This window comes from Bufo bufo, chromosome 3 (genome assembly GCF_905171765.1).
Source record: "Bufo bufo chromosome 3, aBufBuf1.1, whole genome shotgun sequence".
NCBI classification, from domain to species: Eukaryota; Metazoa; Chordata; class Amphibia; order Anura; family Bufonidae; genus Bufo; species Bufo bufo.
In genome coordinates this window covers 94604464-94630268 of record NC_053391.1, presented here as the reverse complement: position 1 = coordinate 94630268, position 25805 = coordinate 94604464, and the positions used below count along the sequence as shown (strand labels likewise).

At 47.0% G+C, this 25805-nt stretch overlaps 2 protein-coding genes and 1 long non-coding RNA gene across 3 annotated transcripts in view; 1 reads left to right on the top strand and 2 right to left on the bottom strand.

The window, feature by feature from the left end:
* Nucleotides 1–165: 165 nt before the first annotated feature.
* LOC120994638 lies at nucleotides 166–22218 on the bottom strand. Its single transcript, XR_005777446.1, has 3 exons — nucleotides 22204–22218; nucleotides 3465–3468; nucleotides 166–301 (listed from the first exon to the last, which is right to left on the bottom strand). It is a non-coding gene; the product is annotated as an uncharacterized LOC120994638 (long non-coding RNA).
* Nucleotides 16542–21099, bottom strand: EMC6 (ER membrane protein complex subunit 6). Its single transcript, XM_040423349.1, has 2 exons — nucleotides 20952–21099; nucleotides 16542–17084 (listed from the first exon to the last, which is right to left on the bottom strand). Exon 2 carries the CDS (start codon nucleotides 17059–17061, stop codon nucleotides 16729–16731), a length of 333 nt encoding a protein of 110 aa, XP_040279283.1. The 5' UTR covers nucleotides 17062–17084; nucleotides 20952–21099; the 3' UTR covers nucleotides 16542–16728.
* TAX1BP3 (Tax1 binding protein 3) overlaps nucleotides 21381–25805 on the top strand; it is an 18182-nt gene continuing 13757 nt past the window's right edge. The window contains exon 1 of the mRNA XM_040423348.1: nucleotides 21381–21524. Within this exon, the coding sequence (XP_040279282.1) occupies nucleotides 21486–21524 (39 nt within the window). The 5' untranslated portion in view covers nucleotides 21381–21485. The remainder of the gene's footprint in view (nucleotides 21525–25805) is intronic.

Genomic DNA, 25805 nt, shown 5'->3' with positions numbered 1-25805 from the left:
AAGTGTAGTGGGGAGCGGGGGAGCAGTATACTTACCGTCCGTGCGGCTCCCGGGGCGCTTCAGAGTGACGTCAGGGCGCCCCACGTGCATGGATGACGTGTCACATGGATCACGTCATCCATGCGCATGGGGCGCTCTGACGTCATTCTGGAGCGCCCTGGGAGCCGCACGGACTGTAAGTATACTGCTCCCCACTACTACTATGGCAACCAGGACTTTAATAGCGTCCTGGGTGCCATAGTAAGACTGAACGCATTTTGAAGACGGATCCATCTTCATATGCTTTCAGTTTACTTGCGTTCTTACGGATCCGGCGGGCACCTCCGGCAAATGGAGTACACGACGGATCCGGACAACGCAAGTGTGAAAGAGGCCTTAGTCACATGAAAATGTGTCCGATTTGTGTCTTTTACACCTAGTTTTTTTTTAAACCTATTTATGTAGGTGCACCTGATTTAGTTGCAAAAACAGTCTAAGGCCTCTTGCACACGGCTGTTGTGGGTCTGTCCCGTGCATTGGAGACCGCAATTTGCGGTCCCCAATGCACAGGCAATGTCCGTGCGGCGGCCGGGATGGATCAAGACCCATTCAACTTGAAAGGGTCCATGATCCATCCGCACCGCAAAAAAAATAGAACAAGTTCTATTTTTTGCCGTGCGGAAGCACTCAGTAGTGCTTCTGTTCCGCATCTCCGTGATTTTAGACCCGCCATATGCGGGCCGCAATACGGCCATGGGCACACAACGGCCGTGTGCAAGAGGCCTAATTTGTACTCCACTCCAGGGCAGGAGTACTTTTCTTCGTCTGATTTTGCCTACTTTCAGCTCACTCGCCCCACATTTTCATGCGCACACTAATTAGACCAGTCTTAGGGAAAATGAACCTGTAGTACTGATAAAGAACCACTAGAGGTCAGACTAATGCCAATACGCCTAGTCTAATTCATGAAGTGCTGGGAGACTTGATAACTAGTTAGCAAAAGACAGGTGAAGCAAATACAACTAAAGACAGGCGAGCTTGATAAAAGAGCCACAATGTGTCTTCTCGAGGTGAAGATGGCCTTGATAGAAAGTCAATGACGGCATCTTCAATACCGAAACAGCGACTGTGCATGCGCCGCTACCTGGAAGATATCCGGTCCTGTAACTAGGATGTGGGAGCCTGAGCAGTGGGGACAGCCCCTTGCTGCTGAAGAACTCTTTCTGATGAACAATTTGATTGGTACAAATCAATTTGCTCTCTATCAACCTCTAGGGGGAGCCAATGTAATATTTTAGTAATATGGTACCTAATATAAATTAGAGGCGTTATAATGCCGTGTCTAGCTCTATAGTAAAGTGATTGAGGTCTGGTCTGACCTGTATACCAGATATTGAAACAATGACAAAAAGACAAACAAATAAAATAAAAGACTAAAAACTTAATGATGTGCAATAAAGTGATACTGTATAATGTAAAGTCACCGCCCAGAGTCTCCCACAAGGACCTGGGACAGCACGAGCAGAAAGGAGCTTCAGAGACTAAGGTACGGTTATACTTTACATCAGATACATGTCCATGAGCCATCCTCTTCCATCATGTTCATTAGACATGGTTCTGAGGAAAAGCAAACAAAATACTATAGGACAGATTAATAGGAGGCGGTAGGGTGGAGGTACAAGCAATGGCTCCCCTGACCAGGAAGGGGTGAGGTTGGCCATGTGAGACCACGGGTTAAAACACAGCAAAGGCTGAATTGTAACTTTTTTTGGGCCCCCGTCTCTTCTGTCTAAGCGTAGCAGTGTCATCAGGCCATATGAATATGCTGATCATTTGGTCTATTTTTCTGTTCTATGTCTTTTGTGGGTCATTTGTGACTTTTTGTGCTTATTTTTTATTTATTTTTTGAAAAGTGTGACTTTTTGCAGTTTGACATTCATTCCAGTTTTGAAGAGTAGGTGGAGAAGTGCGTGTGGTTAGCTATGTCACACAATGTTCACATTACATTTGCTGTAGTTGGACATGTGACCTCCCCATCCACTCAAAGTTGAAAAGCAGGAAAGTGGTGGGCTGTAACCTGAAGGAGCCGGAACCAAGTGCCCTGAAGTCACACATACTTACCTGCTCCCCAAGTCTGGTGGCGAGTAGGGGCTATCCAAAAAGACTGGACAACCCCTTTAAGTAAAAGGCAGTTGCTACAAAGAAACTCATCAGAGGTGTTAGTCACCTCACTGGATACCAGCAGTGGGCCCTGCTGGATCTGTCCATGGCCATCTTTGTCTGGCAATTGGTCCCCTGTAGGGATGAGCGAACTTCTGTTTTCAAGTTTGGAGTACGACGTTCGGGTTATCTAGGAATTCCATAACGGAATTCTTAGATAACCTGAACCTTGTATGCCGAACTTGAAAGTTGAATTAGTCTTACCGGTAATTCCTTTTTCGCGAATCCTCCATGACGGCACCTTACTTGGAGATTATCCTCCTCCTCCAGCCAGGCAGGGACAGGAAGGTTCAAAAGGGCCCACCTCCTCACTTATCTTCAGTGTGTCTTCTGGATTTGACAGACCCTAAACTTACACACTCATTCATGACCTCCACCAGTGACTTAACTATTCTTTGTTATACATATTAAATCGCATACATATAACTCTAGACCAATTATTTAGTTTCATAACTAGTCTTTTTTTTTTTTTTTTTTGGGGGGGGGGGGGCGAAATATAAGTGGTGCCGTCATGGAGGATTCGCGAAAAAGGAATTACTGGTAAGACTAATTCAACTTTTCCCCTCCATGACGGCACCTTACTTGGAGAGCTAACAGATTAATGAATTAGGGAGGGACAACTGCTTGTAAAATCCTTTTCTACCCCCTAAGAATTGGATAAAGAGGTTATTAGATTTTCTCCAATCTTTAGTTTCCGATATATACTTTAGAACACACCTTCTGACATCCAACGTGTGAAAGACTTCTTTTTTAGATCTGGGATTTTCACAAAATGAAGGCAGAACCACCTCCTCCATCCTATGCAACTCCAAGACCACCTTAGGCAGAAAGGAATCGTCAAATCTCCGGACTATTCTATCATCCCTGATAATCCTGAAGGGTTTTTTAACCGAGAAGGCCTGTATCTCATTAACCCTACGTGCAGAAGTAATGGCAACTAGGAATACTGTTTTAAGGGTCAGATTTCTGATATTTGCAGATTCCAAGGGTTCAAAAGGGGGTTTGGCGAGACCGGAAAGAACAGTGTTTAAATCCCACGAAGCGATCGGAGGTCTACTTCTGTGTCTGAGCCTGTCGGTTCCCTTCATAAAGCAAATGATCCATGGGTTAGATGCTATTTTTTCATCTAAATAGGCGCTTAATGCTGAAATTTGTACTCTAAGAGTGCTAGGTTTTAAACCCTTATTAAAGCCTTCTTGGAGAAAGTCTAGAATAGACTAAATACTTCCCGCTGAGTTAGAAGGATTTTGTGAGCACCAGGAAACATATCTGTTCCAGATTTTACGGTAAATTCTATTTGTGACTTCTTTTTTGCTGGCTAGCATGGTATTGATTACTCTGTCCGATAGACCCTTAGATTTTAAGACTGCCCTTTAAGGATCCAAGCCGAGAGGTGCAGACTTTGCGTCTTTGGGTGAAGAACCGGCCCTTGACTTAGGAGGTCTTCTGACCATGGTAGAATCCATGGTTCCTTTGTGGACATTTTTGCCAGGAGAGGAAACCAAGATCTCCTCGGCCAGTTGGGTACAATTAGAATTACATTGGTCCTCTCTTCTTTTATTTTTCTGAGTACCCTTGGAATCAATGGCAGAGGTGGGAAGCAATATGCCAGTTGGAATTTCCAAGGAAGAGCCAGTGCATCTGTCCCTGCACTCCTCGGATCCCTTGGATCTAGGGAAAAATAAGTTGGTAATTTCGCATTCAACTTGTTTGCAAATAAGTCTATCTGGGGAAGACCCCATTTTTGTGTTAAGGCTTGAAAAATTTCCTCTTTTAAACTCCACTCCCCGGATCTAATTTCCTGCGGCTGAGGAAATCCGATTGGATGTTTTGTGTCCCCTTTAAAAAAAAAAACGCTGAGAGGGAGAGGATATTCTCCTCTGCCCACAAGAAAATTTTGTTGGTTAGGACTTGTAGTCGCTCGCTTTTCGTTCCTCCCTGGTAGATAATATAAGCTACAACCGTTTTGTTGTCGGATCTTATTTGTACATTGGAACCTTTTAGCTCCTCTGAGAAGTAACTTAGAGCCCCCCACACCACCAGAAGTTCCCGGTGATTTGACGAGTATTTTTTCTGGGATTGGGACCACTCCCCTTGGGCCGACAATGCTTGGAGATGCGTTTCCCAGCCCCAGAGACTTGCATCCGTGGTGAGGATCAACTGATTTCTCACTATCCACGGTACTCCCTTCTGCAGGTTTGAATTTAATTCGCACCATTTTAGTGAGGACAAAATGTGATCCGGAATCGCTATTAGTCTGTCTAGGGAATCCTGTTTCCGGTTCCATTTTTTTAACATAAATCTCTGAAGAGGACGGGAATGTATTTGCGCCCACTTCACTGCCGGGATGCAAGCTGCAAAAGACCCCATCAGGGCCATCGTTTGCCTTATGGTGTGGGATTTTTGTGACCTTCTGAATTGTTTTACTTGGGATTGGATTTTTGTGACTTTCTCTACTGGTAAAAAGCATTTTTTGGCTCACTGAGTCTATGAGAATTCCCCAAAAGACTATTTTTTGTGTGGGAACTAAGTGATACTTCTCCAGATTTAAAATCCAACCCAGTTCCTCCAGGCTGTCTATCGTTTTGGATAGATTGGTTTCTAGGTCTTTCTGGGAGTCCCCCACTATCAAAAGGTCGTCCAGGTATGGAACTATCATTACTTTCTTCTTTCTCAGAGGAGTTATCATCTCTAGCATAATTTTCGTAAAAAGCCTGGGGGCAGTTGTTATCCCAAACGGCAGTGCTTGAAACTGGAAATGTTTTAGATGCCCTTGGACCCACACACCGCTATTCTCAAAAATTGTTGTGACTCTGGATGAATGGGTACGTGAAAATACGCATCTTTTAAATCTATGGATGCTAGAAACGCCCCTTCTTATAAAACTTTGACCATGGTTTTTATAGATTCCATCTTGAATTTTTTGCACTTTATGGACTTGTTCAGCATTTTCATATTTATGATAAGACCCATTTTCCCGTTCGGCTTTCTTACCAAGAAAACCCTGGAATAACAGCCCTGATTGACTTGTTTAGTCGGTACCGGAACAAGAACGTTCATCTGAACTAGCAGTTCGATTTCTTGCTCCATGCAAAGCTGAAGATGTTCAGAGCTTTGAACTGGGAGTCTGAACAAATAGAGTGGGGGGACTTTTGACAAAAGGGAATACGGTACCCTTCGTGGAGGGTATTTAATAACCAGCGGCTGCATGAGTATTTTTCCCAGCACTCCACAAATTTTTCCAGTCTTCCCCCCCCACTGGGGAAGATTCCCCAGAACGGAGAGAGAACATAAAACCCTTCCCTTTCTGTTTTCCCGATCTCCAGTTTTCTGTTTTACTCCTTTTGTTTTGAAAACTACCCTTCTTTTGGGGACGAAAAAAAGGAGTTTTCCTTTTCTTTTTATCCTCCGGGAAACTCTTTTTGGAATCAGAGGCTTTCTCTAGAGAAGATTACCATAAAACGGGATGTTGCATAATTTTGCCTTGGAGCCTGTGTCTCCAGACCTCGCTTTTAACCAAAGTGCCCTTCTAGAGTTATTAGCTAGGGCCGTAGCTCTTGCGGTCAGCCTAACGGAATCCGCTGTTGTGTCTGACAAAAAATCGACGGCTTTTAATAAGAGAGGGAAGGAGTCTGCAAAGTTTTCGTATGGGGTATTGGATTTTAGTAATGTTTCCAGTTGTACCAGCCAACTTTTTAGGGATCTAGCTACGGATGTGGCCGCGATATTAGGTTTAAATAAAGCCGCGGCCGCATCCCAGGTTCTTCTAAGGTTAGCATCCACCTTTTTATCCATAGGGTCACGTAACGACCCCGTATCTTCAAACAGTAAGGAAGAACCCTTAGCAAGTTTGGAGAGTGATACATCAATTTTAGGACAATTTAAGAACGGGGATAATTATTCTTCGTCGAAGGGGAGTCTTTTCCTAATTGTTCTTGGTAGGAAAACTTTCCTGTCTGGATTTTTCCACTCCCTCAAAATAAGAGACTGCAGATTTTTGTGTACCGAAAATACCCTTTTTTTCTGGTTTCTTATAATGAAAACATTCTATCCTGGGCGGATCTATGTATTTTTTCTTCTTTAATTTCCATCCCTGACCGCTTTTAATAGATCGTTTATATCGTCAGATGAAAATAAGTAATTTTTAAAATCGTCAGAGTTACTACTACTCTCATCGCTATCCGAAGAAACATCGGAAGAAGATGTAGAGGTTTTTAAGGGCGATTTTTTCCTGGACCCCTGTTTTGATGTTAATGGTACGCTAACGGCTGCAGAAAAATCTGAAAAAGCGGACTTTATTTCTTGCTTAATCAGACCCTGCAGTTCCTGTCTTAAAGGGTTTCTGTCACCCCGCAAAACTCATTTTTTTTTTTTTGGATAGTTAGATTCCTCATAGTGCGATATAGGAGAATATAATGCTCTTACTTACTTTCTTGCGGCCGATTCTTTATAAAACGAACTTTTATAATATGTAAATGAGGGCTCTACCAGCAAGTAGGGCGTCTACTTGCTGGTAGCTGCTGCAGAAATCCGCCCCCTCGCCGTGTTGATTGACAGGGCCAGCCGTGATCTCCTCCTCCGGCCGGCCCTGTCAGTAATTCAAAAATCGCGCGCCTCGCGTCATTCGGCGCAGGCGCTCTGAGATGAGGAGGCTCGTATCCTCAGCACTCCCTCAGTGCGCCTGCGCCGATGACATCACCGAAAGAGAAGACGTCATCGGCGCACTGAGGGAGTGCTGAGGAGACGAGCCTCCTCATCTCAGAGCGCCTGCGCCGAATGACGCGAGGCGCGCGATTTTTGAATTACTGACAGGGCCGGCCGGAGGAGGAGATCACGGCTGGCCCTGTCAATCAACACGGCGAGGGGGCGGATTTCTGCAGCAGCTACCAGCAAGTAGACGCCCTACTTGCTGGTAGAGCCCTCATTTACATATTATAAAAGTTCGTTTTATAAAGAATCGGCCGCATGAAAGTAAGTAAGAGCATTATATTCTCCTATATCGCACTATGAGGAATCTAACTATCCAAAAAAAAAAAAATGAGTTTTGCGGGGTGACAGAAACCCTTTAAAGACGGGACTTCCTACCTGACAATGTTATCAATGCACTTTTCACAAAGTTTTTTAGCATGATTTTCAGGGAGTTTAACGGAACATACGCGACATCTAAGAATTTTAGATTTTTGCGCTTTTTTAGGTTTCACAGAAATGTCTTTGTCACTCTTCCATACAAAAAGGGAAAAGATGAGAAAGGCCTATTAACAGCATGTGCAAGCAGCATTCCATACTCACAACCTGGATGTCATTAACTGCTACAGGTTGGTCCATAGCTTCCTCCGGATCCATGTGTGTGGATGGCCGAGGCTGCAGAAATGCTTGTAACTTCTCTGGTCAGAGGCAGACACCTAACTTGACCAGGGCGCCAATTTTTTTAAAAGACGTATGGCCGGAAGTCTCCCCAGGACCACCGACGTCATCCAGGTCGGCAACTCTCAAGCCACCACTATTAGGCCCCCGGATGACGTGACCCACCGGAGCCGAGAATCTCGGGCAGCAGACGGCCTAGAACCCGGAAGTGCTCCTTTGAGTGTCCAGGTGCCGCAGCCTGCCACTACGCGCTGGCCCGCGCGAGTTTTAACAAAGGACTGCGGCAGGCACTCCATGGAACGGACTTACTTGCCCAAGGTAAGCCCGTGGCTGGCGCAATGCACAGGCCATCCTGCGATAGCTCCCGACCGGAGCGCAAAGATAGCTCCTATCCTCTGCCTGGCAGGGACAGGAAGACATAGAAACATAGAATGTGTCGGCAGATAAGAACCATTTGGCCCATCTAGTCTGCCCAATATACTAAGTACTATGGATAGCCCCTGGCCCTATCTTATATGAAGGATGGCCTTATGCCTATCCCATGCATGCTTAAACTCCTTCACTGTATTTGCAGCTACCACTTCTGCAGGAAGGCTATTCCATGCATCCACTACTCTCTCAGTAAAGTAATACTTCCTGATATTACTTTAAAACCTTTGCCCCTCTAATTTAAAACTATGTCCTCTTGTAGCAGTTTTTCTTCTTTTAAATATTCTCTCCTCTTTTACCTTGTTGATTCCCTTTATGTATTTAAAAGTTTCTATCATATCCCCTCTGTCTCGTCTTTCTTCCAAGCTATACATGTTAAGACACTGAAGATAAGTGAGGAGGCGGGCCCTTTTGAACCTTCCTGTCCCTGCCTGGCTGGAGGAGGATAATCTCCAAGTAAGGTGCCATCATGGAGAGGAGGGGAAAAACAGAAGTTTGCTCAACACTAGTCCCCTGTATTCTCAATTTGACCTTTAAATTAGCTTTGTTCCTGGATTACACTTCTGTGTCGCCCTCTGGCTTGTTCATCTGGTACTTATTTTTGTACTACTCCAAAATCTGATTACACTATGTCCCCATCTGTACTACGGCCACAAACTGGTGAATGGGAGCAGCGACCTAGAATTCGGACAGAGAAAATCCATACCTCTTTGTGGGAGTTAAAGGGGGTTATCCCATGATTGATGGAAAAAAAAAAACGCAATTAGACTTACCGGTAATTCCGTTTCCTTGAATCCACCATGACGGCCCACAATGAGATTGACCCTTGACCTCTGTAGGGGCAGGAACACATAGAGTTTAAATTCCCCCCACCCCTCCACCTCCTCAGTGCTTTACAAATTACCCGAAAGGTGGAACACAAAGTAAAAGGATATTGATTCATACCCTTAAACTCATTTTATTAATTTTTTTTATACACACACACCTCTGTGGTTTTTTTTGGTTTTTTTTGGGGATGGGAATACTACAGGCCGTCAAGGTGGATTTAAGGAAACGGAATTACCAGTAAGTCTAATTGCGTTTTTTCCATTTCATCCACCATGACGGCCCACAATGAGATGTATCAAATGACTAAGTGGGTGGGGATATCGCCTGTAAAACCCTCCGGCCAAAAAGAGCTTCATTCGAGTCCGGAAGATTAAGACGATAGTGTCTTACAAAAGGTATTTGCGCTTGACCAGGTTGCCACCCTACAAATCTGGTCAAGCGAGACACCTCCTTTTTCAGCCCAAGAGGAGGCCGTGGCCCTAGTGGAATGGGCTTTAATGTTACCCGGACTGGGTTTGCCCTGTATCCTGTAGCAACACTCAATGGTGGATCTGATCCATCTAGCTAAGGAGGATTTAGCTAATTTCTTCCCCTTATTTCTTCCTGAGAATTGTATTAGGAGATTATTATCTATCCTAAATGCTTTGGTAGTCTCAAGGTATTGAATGACAGTATTTCTAACGTCTAATAGATGCATCTTATCACTTGACCCTACAATTTCGGACCTAGTGATAGAGGGTAGGAAAATTTCCTGGTCCCGGTGGAAGGACGAGACTACTTTAGGGAGGAAACCTGGGTCGAGCGTTAGACGAATGTGATTTTCACTGATTTGGAGATATGGTTCCTTGCAAGAAAGGGCCTGATGTTCTCCAATACGTCTGGCTGAGGTTATTGCTATCAGGAAAGCAGTTTTTAGGGAAAGATGCTTTAAAGAAATATCTGAGAGCGGTATGAATGGAGGTTTTGTTAAGCCTTCTAGGACGATGTTTAAGTCCCAAGTTGGAGCTCTGGATTTTAGAGTGGGTCTCAATCTGGTTGCTGCTCTAATGAATCTCCTGATCCATCTGTGATTGGCTAGGCTGCAGTCGTAGAAGGAGCTGAGAGCCGATATTTGTACCTTCAGAGTACTAGGTCTCAATCCTAATTCCAAGCCACTCTGAAGGAAGTCCAGAATCTTATTGATGGGAGGAGAGGAGGTGTCCGGGTGATCAACCCCTGACCAGGAGCAGTATTTTTTCCAGATCTTTAGGTAGATGGAAGATGTCACTTTTTTTCTACTGGCCCTAAGTGTGAGAATCACTTTATCCGAAAGGCCCTTACTTTTTAAGGTCTCGCTCTCAGGATCCAGGCTGCTAGTCTGAACATTCCTGGGTCGGGATGAAGAAGGGGGCCCTGGACTAGTATGTCCCTCTGAAAGGGAATCTCCCAAGGATCTTCCAGCGACAGCTGTTTCAGAGTAGAAAGCCAACTCCTCTTTGGCCGTATAGGGGCTATTAGGATGAGAGTGGTTGGTTCTCCTAGGAGCTTCTGGATAACTCGAGGCAATAGAGGTATTGGGGGAAATGCATAAGCTAGTTTCCATCTCCATTGTATTGACAGAGCATCTATTGCCCACGGTCCGTCCTCTAGATTTAGGGAGCAAAAGCACTCTACCTGAGCATTTCTTCTGGAGGCGAATAAGTCTATTTCTGGCTGACCCCATCTTTCCGATATCCTCTGGAAGATTCTCCTGTTCAGGGACCATTCTCCTGGATCTATTCTCTCTCTGCTCAGGTAGTCTGCCACTGTGTTTTCGCATCCTTTTAAGTGGACGGCGGAGAGTGACAATGTGTTTTCTTCTGCCCAGGAGAAGATTCTCTTTGCCACTGCACCCAGTAAGCGTGACCTTGAGCCTCCTTGGTGTCGCAAGTATGCCACCGTTGTGGTATTGTCGGACAGTATCTTTAAGTGTTGTCCTTTTAATAGGTCTTCTCCTTTTGTTATTGCCTCGAGGACGGCATACAGTTCTCTGTAATTGGATGATGTTTTTATATCTTCTGGCCACGTACCCTGTAGTAGATGGTCTCCTATTTTGGCTCCCCAGCCCTCGAGACTTGCATCCGTTATTACTTGAACAGCCGGATGGGTCCGCCATTGTAGACCTCCAAGTAATCTTTTTTCTTTCCACCAATCTAGATCCGTCTTTACGGACTGTGGAATCCATATACTTTTGTCCAAGTTTACCTGTTTTCCGTCCCAAACTCTTAGAATCCAACTTTGGATTACCCTTGTGTGGCTTTGGCACCAGGGGACTGAAGGTATGCAGGCGGTTAGACTTCCTAGTAGACTCATGGCTCTTCTGATGGAGCATCTGTGGGAACTCTGAAACGTTCTGACTTTCTCTACCAGCGCCGCTGTTTTGTCCTGGGGAAGAAAGGTTTTTAACAAGGTTGAGTCCAGTTCTACACCTAGGAACCTTATTCTTCTGGATGGAATAAGAGAGGATTTTTTTATGTTTAAGATCGAACCCAGACTTCCTAGAATTTCGGAAAATCTTTGAGTTGCTGATAGATTTTCTGCTTCTGTTCTGTTCCTAATTAGGAAATCGTCGAGGTATGGGATAATTGTTATACCCTCCCGGCGAAGATAGGCCACCATCTCTACCACGACTTTTGCGAAAACTCTGGGTGCCGAGGAGATGCCGAAAGGAAGGGCGACATATTGAAAGTGGTGGATCAAACCGTCCATCCCTTTTAGTGCAAATCTTAAGTACTTCTGGGAGAGATGATGAATAGGGATATGGTAGTATGCGTCTTTGAGGTCGATTGATGACAAACGCCCCTTTCTGGATCAGAGGAATTGTGGATGGGATGGTCTCCATCCTGAACTTCCTGTATAGAATGGATCTGTTTAAAGGCTTTAGATTTATTATGGTTCGAAGGGACTGGTCTGGTTTTTTTTTACTAGAAAGAGGTTGGAATAGAATCCTCTCCTTTCTTCTAGTACTGGGACCCTTTGAACTACACCTAGATCTATGAGGTCTTGGATGCCCTGCCATATTTTTGGAAGTTCTGTTCTGGGCCGAGATACAGAATCTTCTTGGGGGGACTGATGTGAATTCTATCTTGTAGCCTTAAGAGACTACATTTAGAACCCAGGGATTTGAGGTGATTCGTTCCCAAGAAAATAAAAAAAACTATCAGTCGCCCCCCTACTCTGGCGTCATTGCTGTTTATTCTGTCTGTTTTGGGGATTGAGGATGAAGCCTCTCCCTCTACCCCCTTTAGGATAGCTCCATCTGCCAGTTTTTCCTTTACCCCTGTAAGATCTTTGCTGGGGCTGAAACTGACGAAAGGGCTTCTTTTTAGTTTCCCTGTCTTCCGAAAACCCTTTCTTTTTATCTGCTGCTCCTTCTAGAAATTTGTCTAGAGTGGGACCGAAAACAAATTCCTCTGAGAATGGGATAGACCAGAGTTTGGCTTTGGATGCTTTGTCCCCTGACCAGGCTTTCATCCATAGAGCCCGCCGGGCTGCGTTAGAGAGAGCAGAGTCTTTGGCTGAAAAACGGATGGATTCCGCAGAGGCATCTGCTAAGAATGCTGTGGCGGATCGAAGGAGAGGGATAGAATCCCTGATCTCTTCTCTGGCAGTTTTGTTTTTTAGGTGTTCGTTGAGCTCACCTAGCCATATATACATAGCCCTGGCTACGGATGTTGCAGCAATATTTGTCTTAACTCCGAACATTGCTGACTCCCAGGATCTTTTTAGGAGCCCGTCCGCTTTTCTATCCATTGGATCACCCAATTGAGAGGAGTTCTCAAAGGGTAGAGCGGTTTTCTTTACCACCTTGGCAACCTGTATGTCAACCTTAGGGGTCTCATTATATAATTTACATTCCGCTGGGTCAAAGCAGAATCTATTCCTAAACTCTTTGGGGACCCCTAGCCTCTTCTCTGGATCCGACCACTCCTCCATGATCATTTCCCGTATGTTCTCGTTTATGGGAAAGACAATGGAAGTTTTTGATCTAAGACCCCCAAACATCTCATCCTGGACAGAACGGGGCATCCTCAATTCCCATTGTGGACCTGACAGCTCTTAGTAGTTCCTCCATCTCATCTGAGGAGAAAAAATATTTTTTATCTTCCTCCATAATTTCTCCTTCTGACAAGGGATCCTCATTAGGTATTTGTCTAGATGTAACGGAGGCTTCTTCTATATCCTCGGCGTCAGATGAGGAGATAACGGATAGTTTGCGTTTCTTGGGAGGGTTGGGGTTACTAGCGGGAGCTGACATAGTGGCCAGAGAGGATTTGATCTCATCCGCAATGAAAGTTTTCATTTCAGAAAGAATATCTGGTTGCTCTTCTTTCCATATTTCTGCCGTGCAGGGTCTGCACAACCTTTTTTTGTAATTTTCGGGGAGCCTTTTAGAGCACGCACTGCATTTTAAGAGTTTAACTTTACTTTTGGACTCTTTGCTGCCCTGGAAGTGAGGAAGCAACTAGGGCTGCACGATATGGGAATTTTGTGCGATTGCGATTAGGGCCCTAAAAATTGCGATAACGATATGCGATGCAATATTTTAAGGGAATTGTGCTAGAGGTCTATTTGCTTGGATTTTCCCATATGAGCCGCTGACGCGGCTGGGTATGACGCCGTTATGTGGGGGGTCTGTGGAGGACGCCGTTATGTGGGGGGGTCTGTGGAGGACGCCGTTATGTGGGGGGGGTCTGTGGAGGACGCCGTTATGTGGGGGGGGTCTGTGGAGGACGCCGTTATGTGGGGGGGGTCTGTGGAGGACGCCGTTATGTGGGGGGGGTCTGTGGAGGACGCCGTTATGTGGGGGGGGGTCTGTGGAGGACGCCGTTATGTGGGGGGGGTCTGTGGAGGACGCCGTTATGTGGGGGGGTCTGTGGAGGACGCCGTTATGTGGGGGGGTCTGTGGAGGACGCCGTTATGTGGGGGGGTCTGTGGAGGACGCCGTTATGTGGGGGGGTCTGTGGAGGACGCCGTTATGTGGGGGGGGATCTGTGGAGGACAGTGTTATGGGGGGGGATCTGTGGAGGACAGTGTTATGGGGGGGGATCTGTGGAGGACAGTGTTATGGGGGGGGATCTGTGGAGGACAGTGTTATGGGGGGGGATCTGTGGAGGACAGTGTTATGGGGGGGGATCTGTGGAGGACAGTGTTATGGGGGGGGATCTGTGGAGGACAGTGTTATGGGGGGGGGATCTGTGGAGGACAGTGTTATGGGGGGGGGATCTGTGGAGGACAGTGTTATGGGGGGGGATCTGTGGAGGACAGTGTTATGGGGGGGGATCTGTGGAGGACAGTGTTATGGGGGGGGATCTGTGGAGGACAGTGTTATGGGGGGGGGGGGATCTGTGGAGGACAGTGTTATGGGGGGGGGGGGATCTGTGGAGGACAGTGTTATGGGGGGGGATCTGTGGAGGACAGAGTTATGGGGGGGATCTGTGGAGGACAGAGTTATGGGGGGGATCTGTGGAGGACAGTGTTATGGGGGGGATCTGTGGAGGACAGTGTTATGGGGGGGATCTGTGGAGGACAGTGTTATGGGGGGGATCTGTGGAGGACAGTGTTATGGGGGGGGATCTGTGGAGGACAGTGTTATGGGGGGGGATCTGTGGAGGACAGTGTTATAGGGGGTATCCATGGAGGACGCTGTTATAGGGGATGTGTGCTATGACACATAGGGCCATGAGGGGGGCCAGCATAAGACATATAGCATCTTATGCTCGTTCCCCTCATGGCCCTATGTGTCCCCTCATGTGTCCTAAACTGCGCACATAACTGGCTTTGTGTTAAGTATTTTACTAGTGTGTAAAACAATCTCTCTCCTATTGATAACATGGCCAGCCTCTGTTACTCACTGTCACTATGAATGCACTGCAGCGAGCTGGCCGGCGCGTGACTGACGTCACTTAGTAACGCTCCTCCCACTTCAGGATGCAGGAACGTTACTAAGTGACGTCAGTCACGCGCCGGCCGGCCCGCTCGCTGCAGTGCATTGCATTCATCGTGAAAGTGAGTACAGAGGCTGGTCATGTTATCAAAAGGAGAGAGATTGTTTCACACACTAGTAAAATACTTTACACGCAAAGCCAGTTATGTGCGCGGGGCCCCTTCATATATAATCGCGGCATTTTCGGGTCGGCCAAATCGCATTTGCCGATTATCGCGATTCGATTATTTTTTCGATCATGCAGCCCTAGAAGCAACTAGATAAACCGCAATCAGTATTCAAATATAAAAATGAAAAAATTTGAAATACAACCCCCCCCCCCGGAGGGGACTCACGGTACTGATGGCCGAAGGATCAGAGCCTTCCTGGCGGGGAGTAGGTGCTTCAGACATCGCGGTGCTTGCATGCGCCGCACCAGCCTCCTGAAAGGCATGTGCGCCACATGGCCCGCCTCCTAAAGCGCTCCATGCGCCGCACCTACTCCCCCAGCCGGTCACATGCTGCAGTGAAGGAGGACGCCAAGCGCAGCACGCAAGACACCTTGTGAAGCCGGCACCCCAGACTGCTTCCCGGAAGAAGGAAGGAGGTCTGAAGGTAAGGAAGGACCGCAGGCCTCAGCATGAGCCGAGACGAGGGTCCTTGTTGCTCCGTGCTGTCCAGCCATAGCCCATGCTGCGGGAGGACAGCAGGAGATTCCTGTAAAAGAATAACAATACTACCCTCCTGGAAGGAGGGCTCTCTCCACATGTTGGCCCCTGTAGGGGCAGGAAAGCACTGAGGAGGTGGAGGGGTGGGGGGGAATTTAAACTCTATGTGTTTCTGCCCCTACAGAGGTCAAGGGTCAACCTCATTGTGGGCCGTCATTGGTGGATGAAATGGAAAAAATAATTAAAATCAGACATCATATAGTACATGACAATCTTTTTGTAACAAAGCCAGAACCAGCCCTGTACCTCACATGGATCCAGAGATCTCCTCATTCATTGCTCTGCTAGATTTATATCAAGCTGAAAGCTCAGGGGAGTGTCTTTTCCGCTACAGCTAAGGGGGCGTGTCTCAGCTCTCCCTATCACAGCTCAGGGGGCGTGTCTCAGCTCTCCCTATCACAGCTCAGGAGGCAGGTGAAGGACGAAACTGAGCATGTGCGGCCTTCTCAGTGAGCAGGTCAAAGAAATAAGAAAAAGCAAACAGCAGGTGGCGCTATACAGAAACATTTTATTGAATAGCTCAGTGGCGATGCTACATTTTTAATTACATGCGATTACAAAATGTATTCAGATCCAGGTGCTGGTTTGAAAACTGTAGAATATTTTTCATGGGACAACCCCTTTAAGGGTGAAGAACGGGGAGATTTCTTACATTTCCTACCCCAGTCTGGGCACCTGTCAAACTGAATGTGGTTAAAAGGAGCCACATCTCCACTGAGTGAGTGATTAACACCTGGGACCGGTACTGTGGCAATTTCTGGATCAGAACATTAAGCTACTGTACCCTTTGCCGATTTCCCCTTTTGTATAGCTTTATTTAATTAACATATGTGCACATACAGCTAGGATTCGATATACTGGTCAAGTCAAAGAAGTAGCAGCTGAAAATTTTACCAAGCGATTGAGGTCTATACTGTCAGCAGATGCTCTAGAAACATTACACTGGGAAAACATACATGACCCATCGTACACATTACTGCATAGTTGAGACTCTGTTCTATATCGCTTTCCTGGGAATTAACATGTCATGGAATCATCTGACAAGATACGAGTAAATCCAGAAGCCTAGAACAGGTTTAATGGAGGAAAGAGGACATAACTGATAAGTTACTAACAGAAACCGGGCAGAAGAATTCATTGAGAAGGAACGCTCTGGGTCAGATTCATTCTTGGGCAGGGGTCTGTGAATTTCATTTAAAAAGAGTGTTCCTGAAAGGCAGATCCACACGGCAGACCTCAGTACACGTGCACCATGCCGTATAGGAAGGTCCAGAACAGGATGTATGTAAAGAGGCCACCAATGAGCCCCCCGGTAAAAAGGGGCCTCCTCGATTTAAAATATTTGTTCCACCTGCGTCCAGACTTTAACACCAAAAGCAGGGAGAGGAGAAAAGAGGCAAGGAAGTAAAAGACGAATCCGTACAGGCCGCTGAGGCCGAGGATGCCGGCGGTGGCTCCGGAAAGTGCAGAAACAGATGTTCTGCAATAGTCGAGGACAGCGGCATTCCCCCTCACTGCCGCTTCACTGATAAACTGAGGACCTTCTCTCTTCAGACCGACGGCAGCCATTGCTGCGAGTGTACGGACTACAGCTGTGGAAAAGAGAAAAACGAAAAAAAACAAAACATGAGCTCCGGGTCACTACTAGACGGTCGGCACCGGGTGACAGAAGGTCATGTTATTCCAGACCCATGGCCGGATTTACCTTTGACCATGGCTGGGGGGGGGGGGGGGGGGGGGGGGGAATAAACAGAACAGGATACTTTTAGAGGGAGTAAAATATTGATGAGCTATCCTCAGGATAGGACACCAATAGATGATCGCTGGGGGTGCGCCGTCCAAAACTGCCACTGATCATCTGTTTGAAGTGCCCACAGGGCGCTGTGACCTCTTCACAACATAGGAAAGTGGTAGTGTGGAGTCGCACTCACCAGATCTTGCCTGCCGGGAGCCCTGGATCCATAAAGGCTCCTACATATAGTATCCAAAAAGCGATAACGGAGGCAGCATGTCCGGTGAAAAAAATCCCTTTATTGGGAACTGCTTACATGAACAAACGTGTTAAAAGAGTTGCTACGTTTCGGCTACTGCTTGAGAAAGGCTATGCAGTAGCCGAAACGTAGCAACTCTTAACACGTTTGTTCATGTAAGCAGTTCCCAATAAAGGGATTTTTTCACCGGACATGCTGCCTCCGTTATCGCTTTTTGGATACTCTTCACAACATAGTAAGCAGAGCGCCATACATTGGACAGCGGCTGTGCTTGGTATTGCAGCCAAGGCCCATTCACCTAAAGGGATATTCCGGTTTTAAAAGGGGTTCTACAGTTTGTTTAAACTGATGATCTATCCTCTGAATAGATCATCAGCATCTGATCTGTGGGGGTCTGACACCTAGGACCCCCGCCGATCAGCTGTTTGAGAAGGCAGCGGCGCTCCAGCAGCACCGCGGCCTTCTCACTGTTTACCGCAGGCCCAGTGACGTTGACTAGTATCAACTGGCCTGGGCGCGGCTAAGCTCTGTTCACTTGAATGGAGCTTAGCCTGCCCAGGCCAGTGATACTAGCCGTGTCGTCACTGGGCCTGCGGTAAGGCCTCATACACACGACCGTTTTTGCGGCTCAGGTGCGGTCCCATTCACTTCAATGGGGCCGCAAAAGATGCAGACAGCACTCCGTGTGCTGTCCGCATCCGTTGCTCCGTTCGGTGGCCCGCAAAAAAAAAAAGAATAGGCATTTCTACAATGGGCCTCCCGTTGCGTTCCGGAAATTGCGGAAGGCATATTGGCGGCTTCCATTTTTTGCAGATCCGCGGTGTGCGGACCGCAAAAAACGGAACGGTCGTGTGCATGAACCCAGTGAGAAGGCCTCGGCGCTCATGGAGCGCAGCTGCCTTCTCAAACAGCTGATCGGCGGGGGTCCCGGGTGTCGGACCCCCGCCGATCGCAGAACCCCTTTAATGATTACATTTGTTTAGAGAATAGGCAGTTATACAATTTTCTAATATACATTTACATAGAATTCAGCTTGTACTCCATGATTATATTCGTACAATGGTACAACGCATTTTAGACCTGTAAAATGCATCTGTAGGAGATCTGAGGACTAAAGAGGGTGTTTCAACTGAGCCTGGAAGCTGTGGCATCTCCATGACTATTCATTAGGAACTAGTATAGAGAAGGGGACAGAAATCCAGTTTCTACATAACACATTTTTAAAGCTGCTGGGGGTGCATTGGTGACAGGTTCCCTGTAAGGTGGCCACAGATGTGTGAATCCAGGGCACATGTGACCTCATCAGGGCATGTGCTTATCTGATGGCAGTGGGAATCTGCTTCTATGGGATTAGGAAAAAGATCTATTTTGTTCCTTTATGCATAAACAGCGCCACTCCTGACCATGGGATGTGCCTGGAACTGCAGTCGGCCTCATTTACTTAGAGGGGTTGTGCGGGTTCAATATCCCCTTCACCAAAGCAGCCCCTCTGACATGAGCATTGGAGTATTTCATGCGCCGATGCTCTTCCTTGACCTTTTTCAGCAGATCTTGTGACGTACCAGCTGTCCATGGGTAAAGCTAGGTGGCAGCTTCCACCTAGCAGTGTTCACGGTGATGTCACCAATGGGCGGGCCTTAGCACTGCCCTAGGCCGTTTTACAGCCCATTAGAAGCCTCCATCTAGCAGAGACCCGGTACGTCACCGCATCGGCTGAAAAAGACCTTGCGCTGTGCGATTCAGCAAGGGAACGTATCGGAGCATGAAGTACTCCAATGCTTATGTCAGGGGGGCTGCCTGGGTGAAGAAGGGGATATGTCCGGGTTCAGCTCTTAACCAGGACAACCCCTTTAAAGAAGCTGAACTGCAATACCTGATGCAACCCATGAGCAAGACTGGCGCTATTACTGTCCCTTTAAAACAGGCATCTCAAACTGTGGCCCTCCAGCTGTTGCAAAACTACAACTCCCACAATGCCCTGCTGTAGGCTGATACCTGTAGGCTGCCCGGGCATTGTGGGAGTTGTAGTTTTGCAACAGCTGGAGGGCCACAGTTTGAGATCCCTGCTTTAAAAGCTATGAACACCTTCAGGGCCATTTTTTATGATTGCATTTTACTTATTGGAGGCAAAAAAAAAAAAAAATCTTCAATTGGTCTTTAGTAAAAATTTTCAGCAGTTTTGTTTGGGATACATGCAGTTATAAAACCGTCTATTTGCAGACTGCCCCATCTGAGTCCTGTCAGCAGATGGCTCATGTGGAGTATTTATGATGTCAGGAGATCAGAGATAAGGCTACTTTCACACTCGCGTTTTGGCTTTCCGTTTGTCAGATCCGTTCAGGGCTCTCACAAGCGGTCCAAAACGGATCAGTTCAGCCCCAATGCATTCTGAATGGAAAAGGATCCGTTCAGAATGCATCAGTTTGGCTCCGTTCTGCCTCTATTGCGCTCTAATGGCGGACACCAAAACGCTGCCCGCTGTCTGCTTGACGAAACTGAGCCAAACGGATCCGTCCTGGCACACAATGTAAGTCAATGGGGACGGATCCGTTTTCTATGACACAAGCTGGCACAATAGAAAACGGATCAGTCGCCTAATGGAGTTCATGACAGCTCCGTCTTGGCTAATACAGATAATACAACGGGTACTTTCACACTAGCGTTTTTCTTTTCTGGCGCTGAGTTCCGTCCTAGGGGCTCAAATCCGGACAAGAACTGATCAGTTTTATCCTAATGCATTCTGAATGGAGAGTAATCCGTTCAGGATGCATCAGGATGTCTTCAGTTCAGACTTTTTTAACTGATCAGGCTTTTCAGAAAACCGTAGCATGTTGTATTTTTACCTCTGGCCAAAAATCCGGAACACTTTGACTGAACGCCGTATCCGGCGTCGTGCGTTCCGTCAAACTGGATCCGGCTTTTGCATGTTAAACCCGAAAAATGTGCAAAAAAAAGTTAAAGTCCATAAATGGCGGATCCATTTTTTCCAATGAATTTTTTCATTGTGATCAGAATCCTGATCAGGATTCAAATGTAATCCGTTATGACACGTTTTTCCGGATCCGGAGGCCAGTTCCGGTGACGGAATTGCCTGCCGGATTCAAACAGCGCTTAGGCCTCACATGAGCGGTTAGCTGACAGGACTCAGGAGAGTCAGACTGCAAAGTGACAGATTTTTTAACTGCATCACATTAAGCGCTGAACATTTTTAATAAAGACCAATTGCAAAAAAAAAAAGAAAGGGAATCTTACCCCAAAAAAGAGCAAAATACAATCATAAAATGGTGGGGAAGGTGTCCATAGCCTTTATATCCCACTCACTGTCCGGGGCCTAGTACCACACACCGTCCCCCAGTTACACAGGGGATTAATACGGGCAGGATTATGTGTCGCCCCCTGTGATGGAGGCACAAGATGACCCCCGCTATGAATACGGATGACATACACCCGGAGCCCGGTATACTGCACCTCTGCGGAAGATGCAGAACCGACAGCCTCCTTGTACCGACCGAAACGCGACCACCAGCTGACACTACAACGCGATCATCGCCATCTTCAGAAGCGACAGAAAACGACCTTTCACCCCGGAAACCGTTCTACAGATGACTAAGGGCGGCCATCTTTGTAACTGGCAGCATGCTTGTGAAGCGTCACCAGTGCACTGACGAAAAGAACAGTATGCCATACATAGGTGTATCCCGTGGTCCTATAACACTCTGAGACTACATGAATTTGTAAAAAAAAATCTCAAAGACCTGCCGTAATATGGACACTGCGTCTAAAAACGACCTCACTGTGACCCGCGAAATTCTAGTGGGCGTGGTTTTTCGCCACATAGTTCATGAGTAGCGCACGTGACTTTTTTAATATGAGGTGGGCGAGGCTATTCAGATAAGGGTGGGTCAGTTAGTTATTATTCATGAGCTGGGCGTGTGCGAGGCCCGGGGTAGCTTTGTCCAGTTGCGGGTGGTGTCGTCGGCGAGTTGTGCGATAGTTGCAAAGATGTCGTATATTCCGGGACAGCCGGTCACCGCCGTTGTGGTGAGTTCTACTTTTCTGCCATGTTCACACTTGTGCATTTTAGTTCCCATATGGAGCAGTAGTGTCCTGTAACAAGTTGCTAGCTCCCAGCCAGGGTTGGTCTGCAGCCATCGCCCCAGCTCCAGGGCTAAGTTTTTTTTTTTATAGATGGCCGGCAGTCATGATGTCATAAGTATCGGTGACGTCACTGGTGCCTATAATGATCCACTAATGGGAATGGAAAGTTTTTTTTTTAAAATTCTTTCGTAAATCGTGATTGAGTCGCTGCGCCGTTTGACCGGTCACTAGATGACATGTAGCAGAGCTGAGCTGAGGTCATGTGACTTGTGGGAATGTTTTTGTGACTCCTCATTGTTATACTTTGTTGTGATCCGGAGTGCGCCACCAATGAGGCCAGGTGAGGTCGATCGCCAGGAATAGGCAAGAGGGGGGCAGCAGAAGGGCCATGGGCAATGAGCGCTTTCATTGTGGCAAAGGGGTTAGGTTAAGAAATTGGCATGGGAAGGGGGGGCGCTGTTTCAGCTTTCACCTCGGGCAGCAGAAAGGCTAGGTGCACCCCTGGTCGGGACTCGGAGACCGATTACAGAGAACAAAGGTTTAGAAAATTCTGAATCGAGAAGCGCAGCCGCCCAGTTCGGAAGATCGGAGAGATTTGTGCCAGATTTATTGAAAGGCGCACACCTCTTAATAAATTTGGTACATTTTGAAACCTCAAATTTTGCGAGAGTCGGGGCCAGCGCCCAGCTGGAGGCAGAAAACCTGTCAAATTTGTATCAAAGCCTGCTCCACTGGCGAAACTGCTAAAATCGCTCCACGTTTATGGCCCAAAGCCTTTCTACGTTACCCGCCAAAAGTTAGGGCTATACTGTGGTGATGGGTGTAGCAGGGCAGCCATATAAATGGGTGGCAGCACAATGCATTGGGGGCCAAGCCATGCCCACCTGCAGCTGCCAACGGCTGCACAGTTCTACTGCAAATTTGTGCTTTTGTTTGGGGGGCACGTGGCTTGGGCTTCGTTCACATCAGCGTTCAGCCTTTCTGTTCTCCTGCTCTGTTATAAATAAAAGGTGGAATCTGATTGGTTGCTTTGGGCAATGAGCCCGTTCTACTTTACCATACCATAGATAATTAGGAGTGAGCCACCACCACAGCTGTTTCCAGTTCTACTTTACACCAGTTTTGATAAATCTCCCAGTGAAGGATTTTGTGTGATGCCCGGGGGGAATACTACAGCTTTGTATCGCAGGGGGTGTTACCTTTATGTTGTGAGATGCGATATTTTGGATGATAAACCTTTTATTTGCTATAAATATGTTCTAATTTTCTTGTGGACATCTCCGTAGATGTCTCTAGAGCAAGCATGCTCAACCTGCGGCCCTCCAGCTGTTGTAAAACTACAACTCCCACCATGCTCTGCTGTAGGCTGTCCGGGAATGCTGGGAGTTGTAGTTTTGCAACAGCTAGAGGGCCGCAGGTTGAGCATGCTTGCTCTAGATGGACTTGTTCCCTAGATCCTTGCGGCTCATGAGTCTCCTTGAATCTCTAGAACGTGCATCTCCTGCCTCTTCTTTTAGATCTTCCATGACCGGAGGCTATAGTCCTCTCCATGCTTCCAGTCTTCTCCTGTGCTTCTACCCCACTCTGGAATGCTCTCCTCAGGCTCTTGCACTCATTTCCGGTTTCGTTCACCAAAGTCCTATTTCGTTTTCCATCATTTGTCATTTTGCGCTCTACTTTTCCCGGTTCCCATGATTGCACACCGCCCTGGAGTAGGTTGGTGCTATATGGAGGAGATCATTTAGCATTCAATAGAATCTTGTGTATAATTGGGAGTAAAGGCTCTGTTCACATTTGCGTCCAAAGCCTTCAGGTGACTGGAGGAATAGCACTGCGCGCACTTTTCCTGTCAAAGCGTCGGACCCCACGATGCAGCCCTGGCGGGCCCTGTTCAGCGTTTGGGCGGTGATGCCAGTAGTATGGCTGTGACCACTTAGGCCTCATGCACATGGCCATTGCTCGGCCGGTCTGTGCATTGGGGACGGCAATTTGCGGTCCCCAATGCACGGGCAACATCCATGCGGCTGCTGCAGACGGATGCAGACCTCTTAAACTTGACTGGGTCCGTGATCCGTCGGCACCGCAAAAAATAGAACAAGTTCTATTTTCTTCCTGTGTGGAAGCACTCCGTAGTGCTCCTGTGCCTCCGTTCCGCACCTTCCCGATTGCGAACCCATTCAAGTGTGCATGAGGCCTTAGAGAGTGATGTCTTTTTGTTTTTGTCTTTTTATAACTTTTGTGTCTTTTTTTCCTAACACTTGGACAAAAATGAGGTTAACTTGGGACTGCCCCCCCCCCCTTTCCTCAGATTATTCTAAGCGCCTGTCATCAGATAGTAGGGATCATTTATCAAAGATTACTACTATGTAAAAAAATCACACAGGACCATTTTGCGTCTTTTTGCACTTGCCGTTTTTACGCCGTCCTGGCCACTGTGGAGGACATAGCAGAGGCGGGTGAAGTGTGCAGAAGATATCTCCGAGGCGGCTGATAGCCGAGGTGTGTGTGACGTCCCCATCACAGCCGCATTCCTGAGCGTCGCCGTCAGTTCCTGCCTGAGTCATCCCAGACTTTGACAGTGGCTTTTATATGGCTTTTGACATGTTAGAACATTTGTGATCTTTTCCTGCCTCTCCCAACATTTGCTCCCCGTCCCACTGTAAAGTATGGCTGCTTGTAAATACAGTAAGTGTCAAGCGTGATTCATCGCGCAGAAGAGGCCGTCAGCCATGATGGACTTCAGGGAACTTATTTTTTTTATTATATCATATAACGCTACTATGTTCCGCAGCACTTTACAGACATTAGCATCCAACTGTTCCTAATGGGGCTCACAATCTAAGGTCTCTATCAGCATGTCTTTGGAGTGTGGGAGGAAACCGTAGTACCCGGAGGAAACCCACGCAAACACAGGGGGAACATACAAACTCCATGCAGATGTTGTCCTTGGTCGGATTCAACCCTAGGACCCCAGCGCTGCACGGCACCAGTGCGAACCACTGAGCCACCGTGTGCTGCACTTATTTTCCTGAGACCGGTGCAGGAATCGCATTAGACATTCTTTCCACTTAGATTGTGTGCAGAAAATCTGCTGCGTAATACAGCACCGGCAAAGTGTATGATTACACAAATATCTCCCGTACACTTTGCTTTTTTTCTTAGGTGCGGAAATTGATCTGCTGTGAGGGTTTCGAAATCTGCAGCATGTCAATTGCTGCTGTGTTTTGTTTTTTTGGGAGAGAATTTCACCCTTTTAGTGGAAGGGTGAGATCTGGGGAATATCCACATAAAATCTGCAGTGAAAAACTTACAAAAAACGCAATAAATAATGCAGATTATGTGTGTTTTTTTTTTGTGTGGATTTGTTGTGGAGTTTCTGCACATTAAGGGCTTGTTCACACGACCATGCCGTGTTTTGCGGTCCGCAAATTGCGGATCTGCAAAACACGGATGCCGCCCCTGTGCCTTTCGCAATTAACAGAATGGACGGCCCTTTATAGAAATGCCTATTATAAGGACATGACTTTAGCGGGGCCACGGAACGGAGCAACTGATGCGGACAGAACACTGAGTGCTATCCGCATCTTTTGCGGCCCTATTGAAGTGAATGGGTCCGCACCCGAGCCCCAAAAAAATGTGTCTCTGATGCGCAACCAAACCACGGTCGTGTGAATGAGCCCTAACTTGCACTGTGTGCAGCCACCCTTAGGCCACCTGCACAGAAGGACATGTGAACGCACATAAGAGACGCGCAAATTTCCATGCGGATTTATGTGCAGTTTTGCCGCAGATCGCATTCTTCCATTGAAATTGACAGCTGAAATCTGCATCTAAAACCACACACCTAATTGACATGCTGCGGATTTTGAAATCCGCAATGCAGGGCAATTTCCGAACGGAAACAATCCAGAAAGTAGACATGTGAGTTGTGTAATCTCGCACACTGTGCTGGTACTGTAATATGCTGCAGTTGTTCTGCATGGGAATCTGTACGGAAAAAACTCACGTAATCCGCAATGTCTGCAGCCACAAGCAATAGGGATTGTCCGGATCTGTTCAGAGGAAAAAAACGGATGGTTTTGCACAAAACTTCAGTCAGTTTTTTCTGCGATTGCGTTCAGTGCTTCCATCTTGTATCTGGATTGTATGTGTAAAGAATAACAATCTACAATACAATCTAGAACAAGCTGCCATTTTTCCTGAACGCAGAAATGATCAGTGATA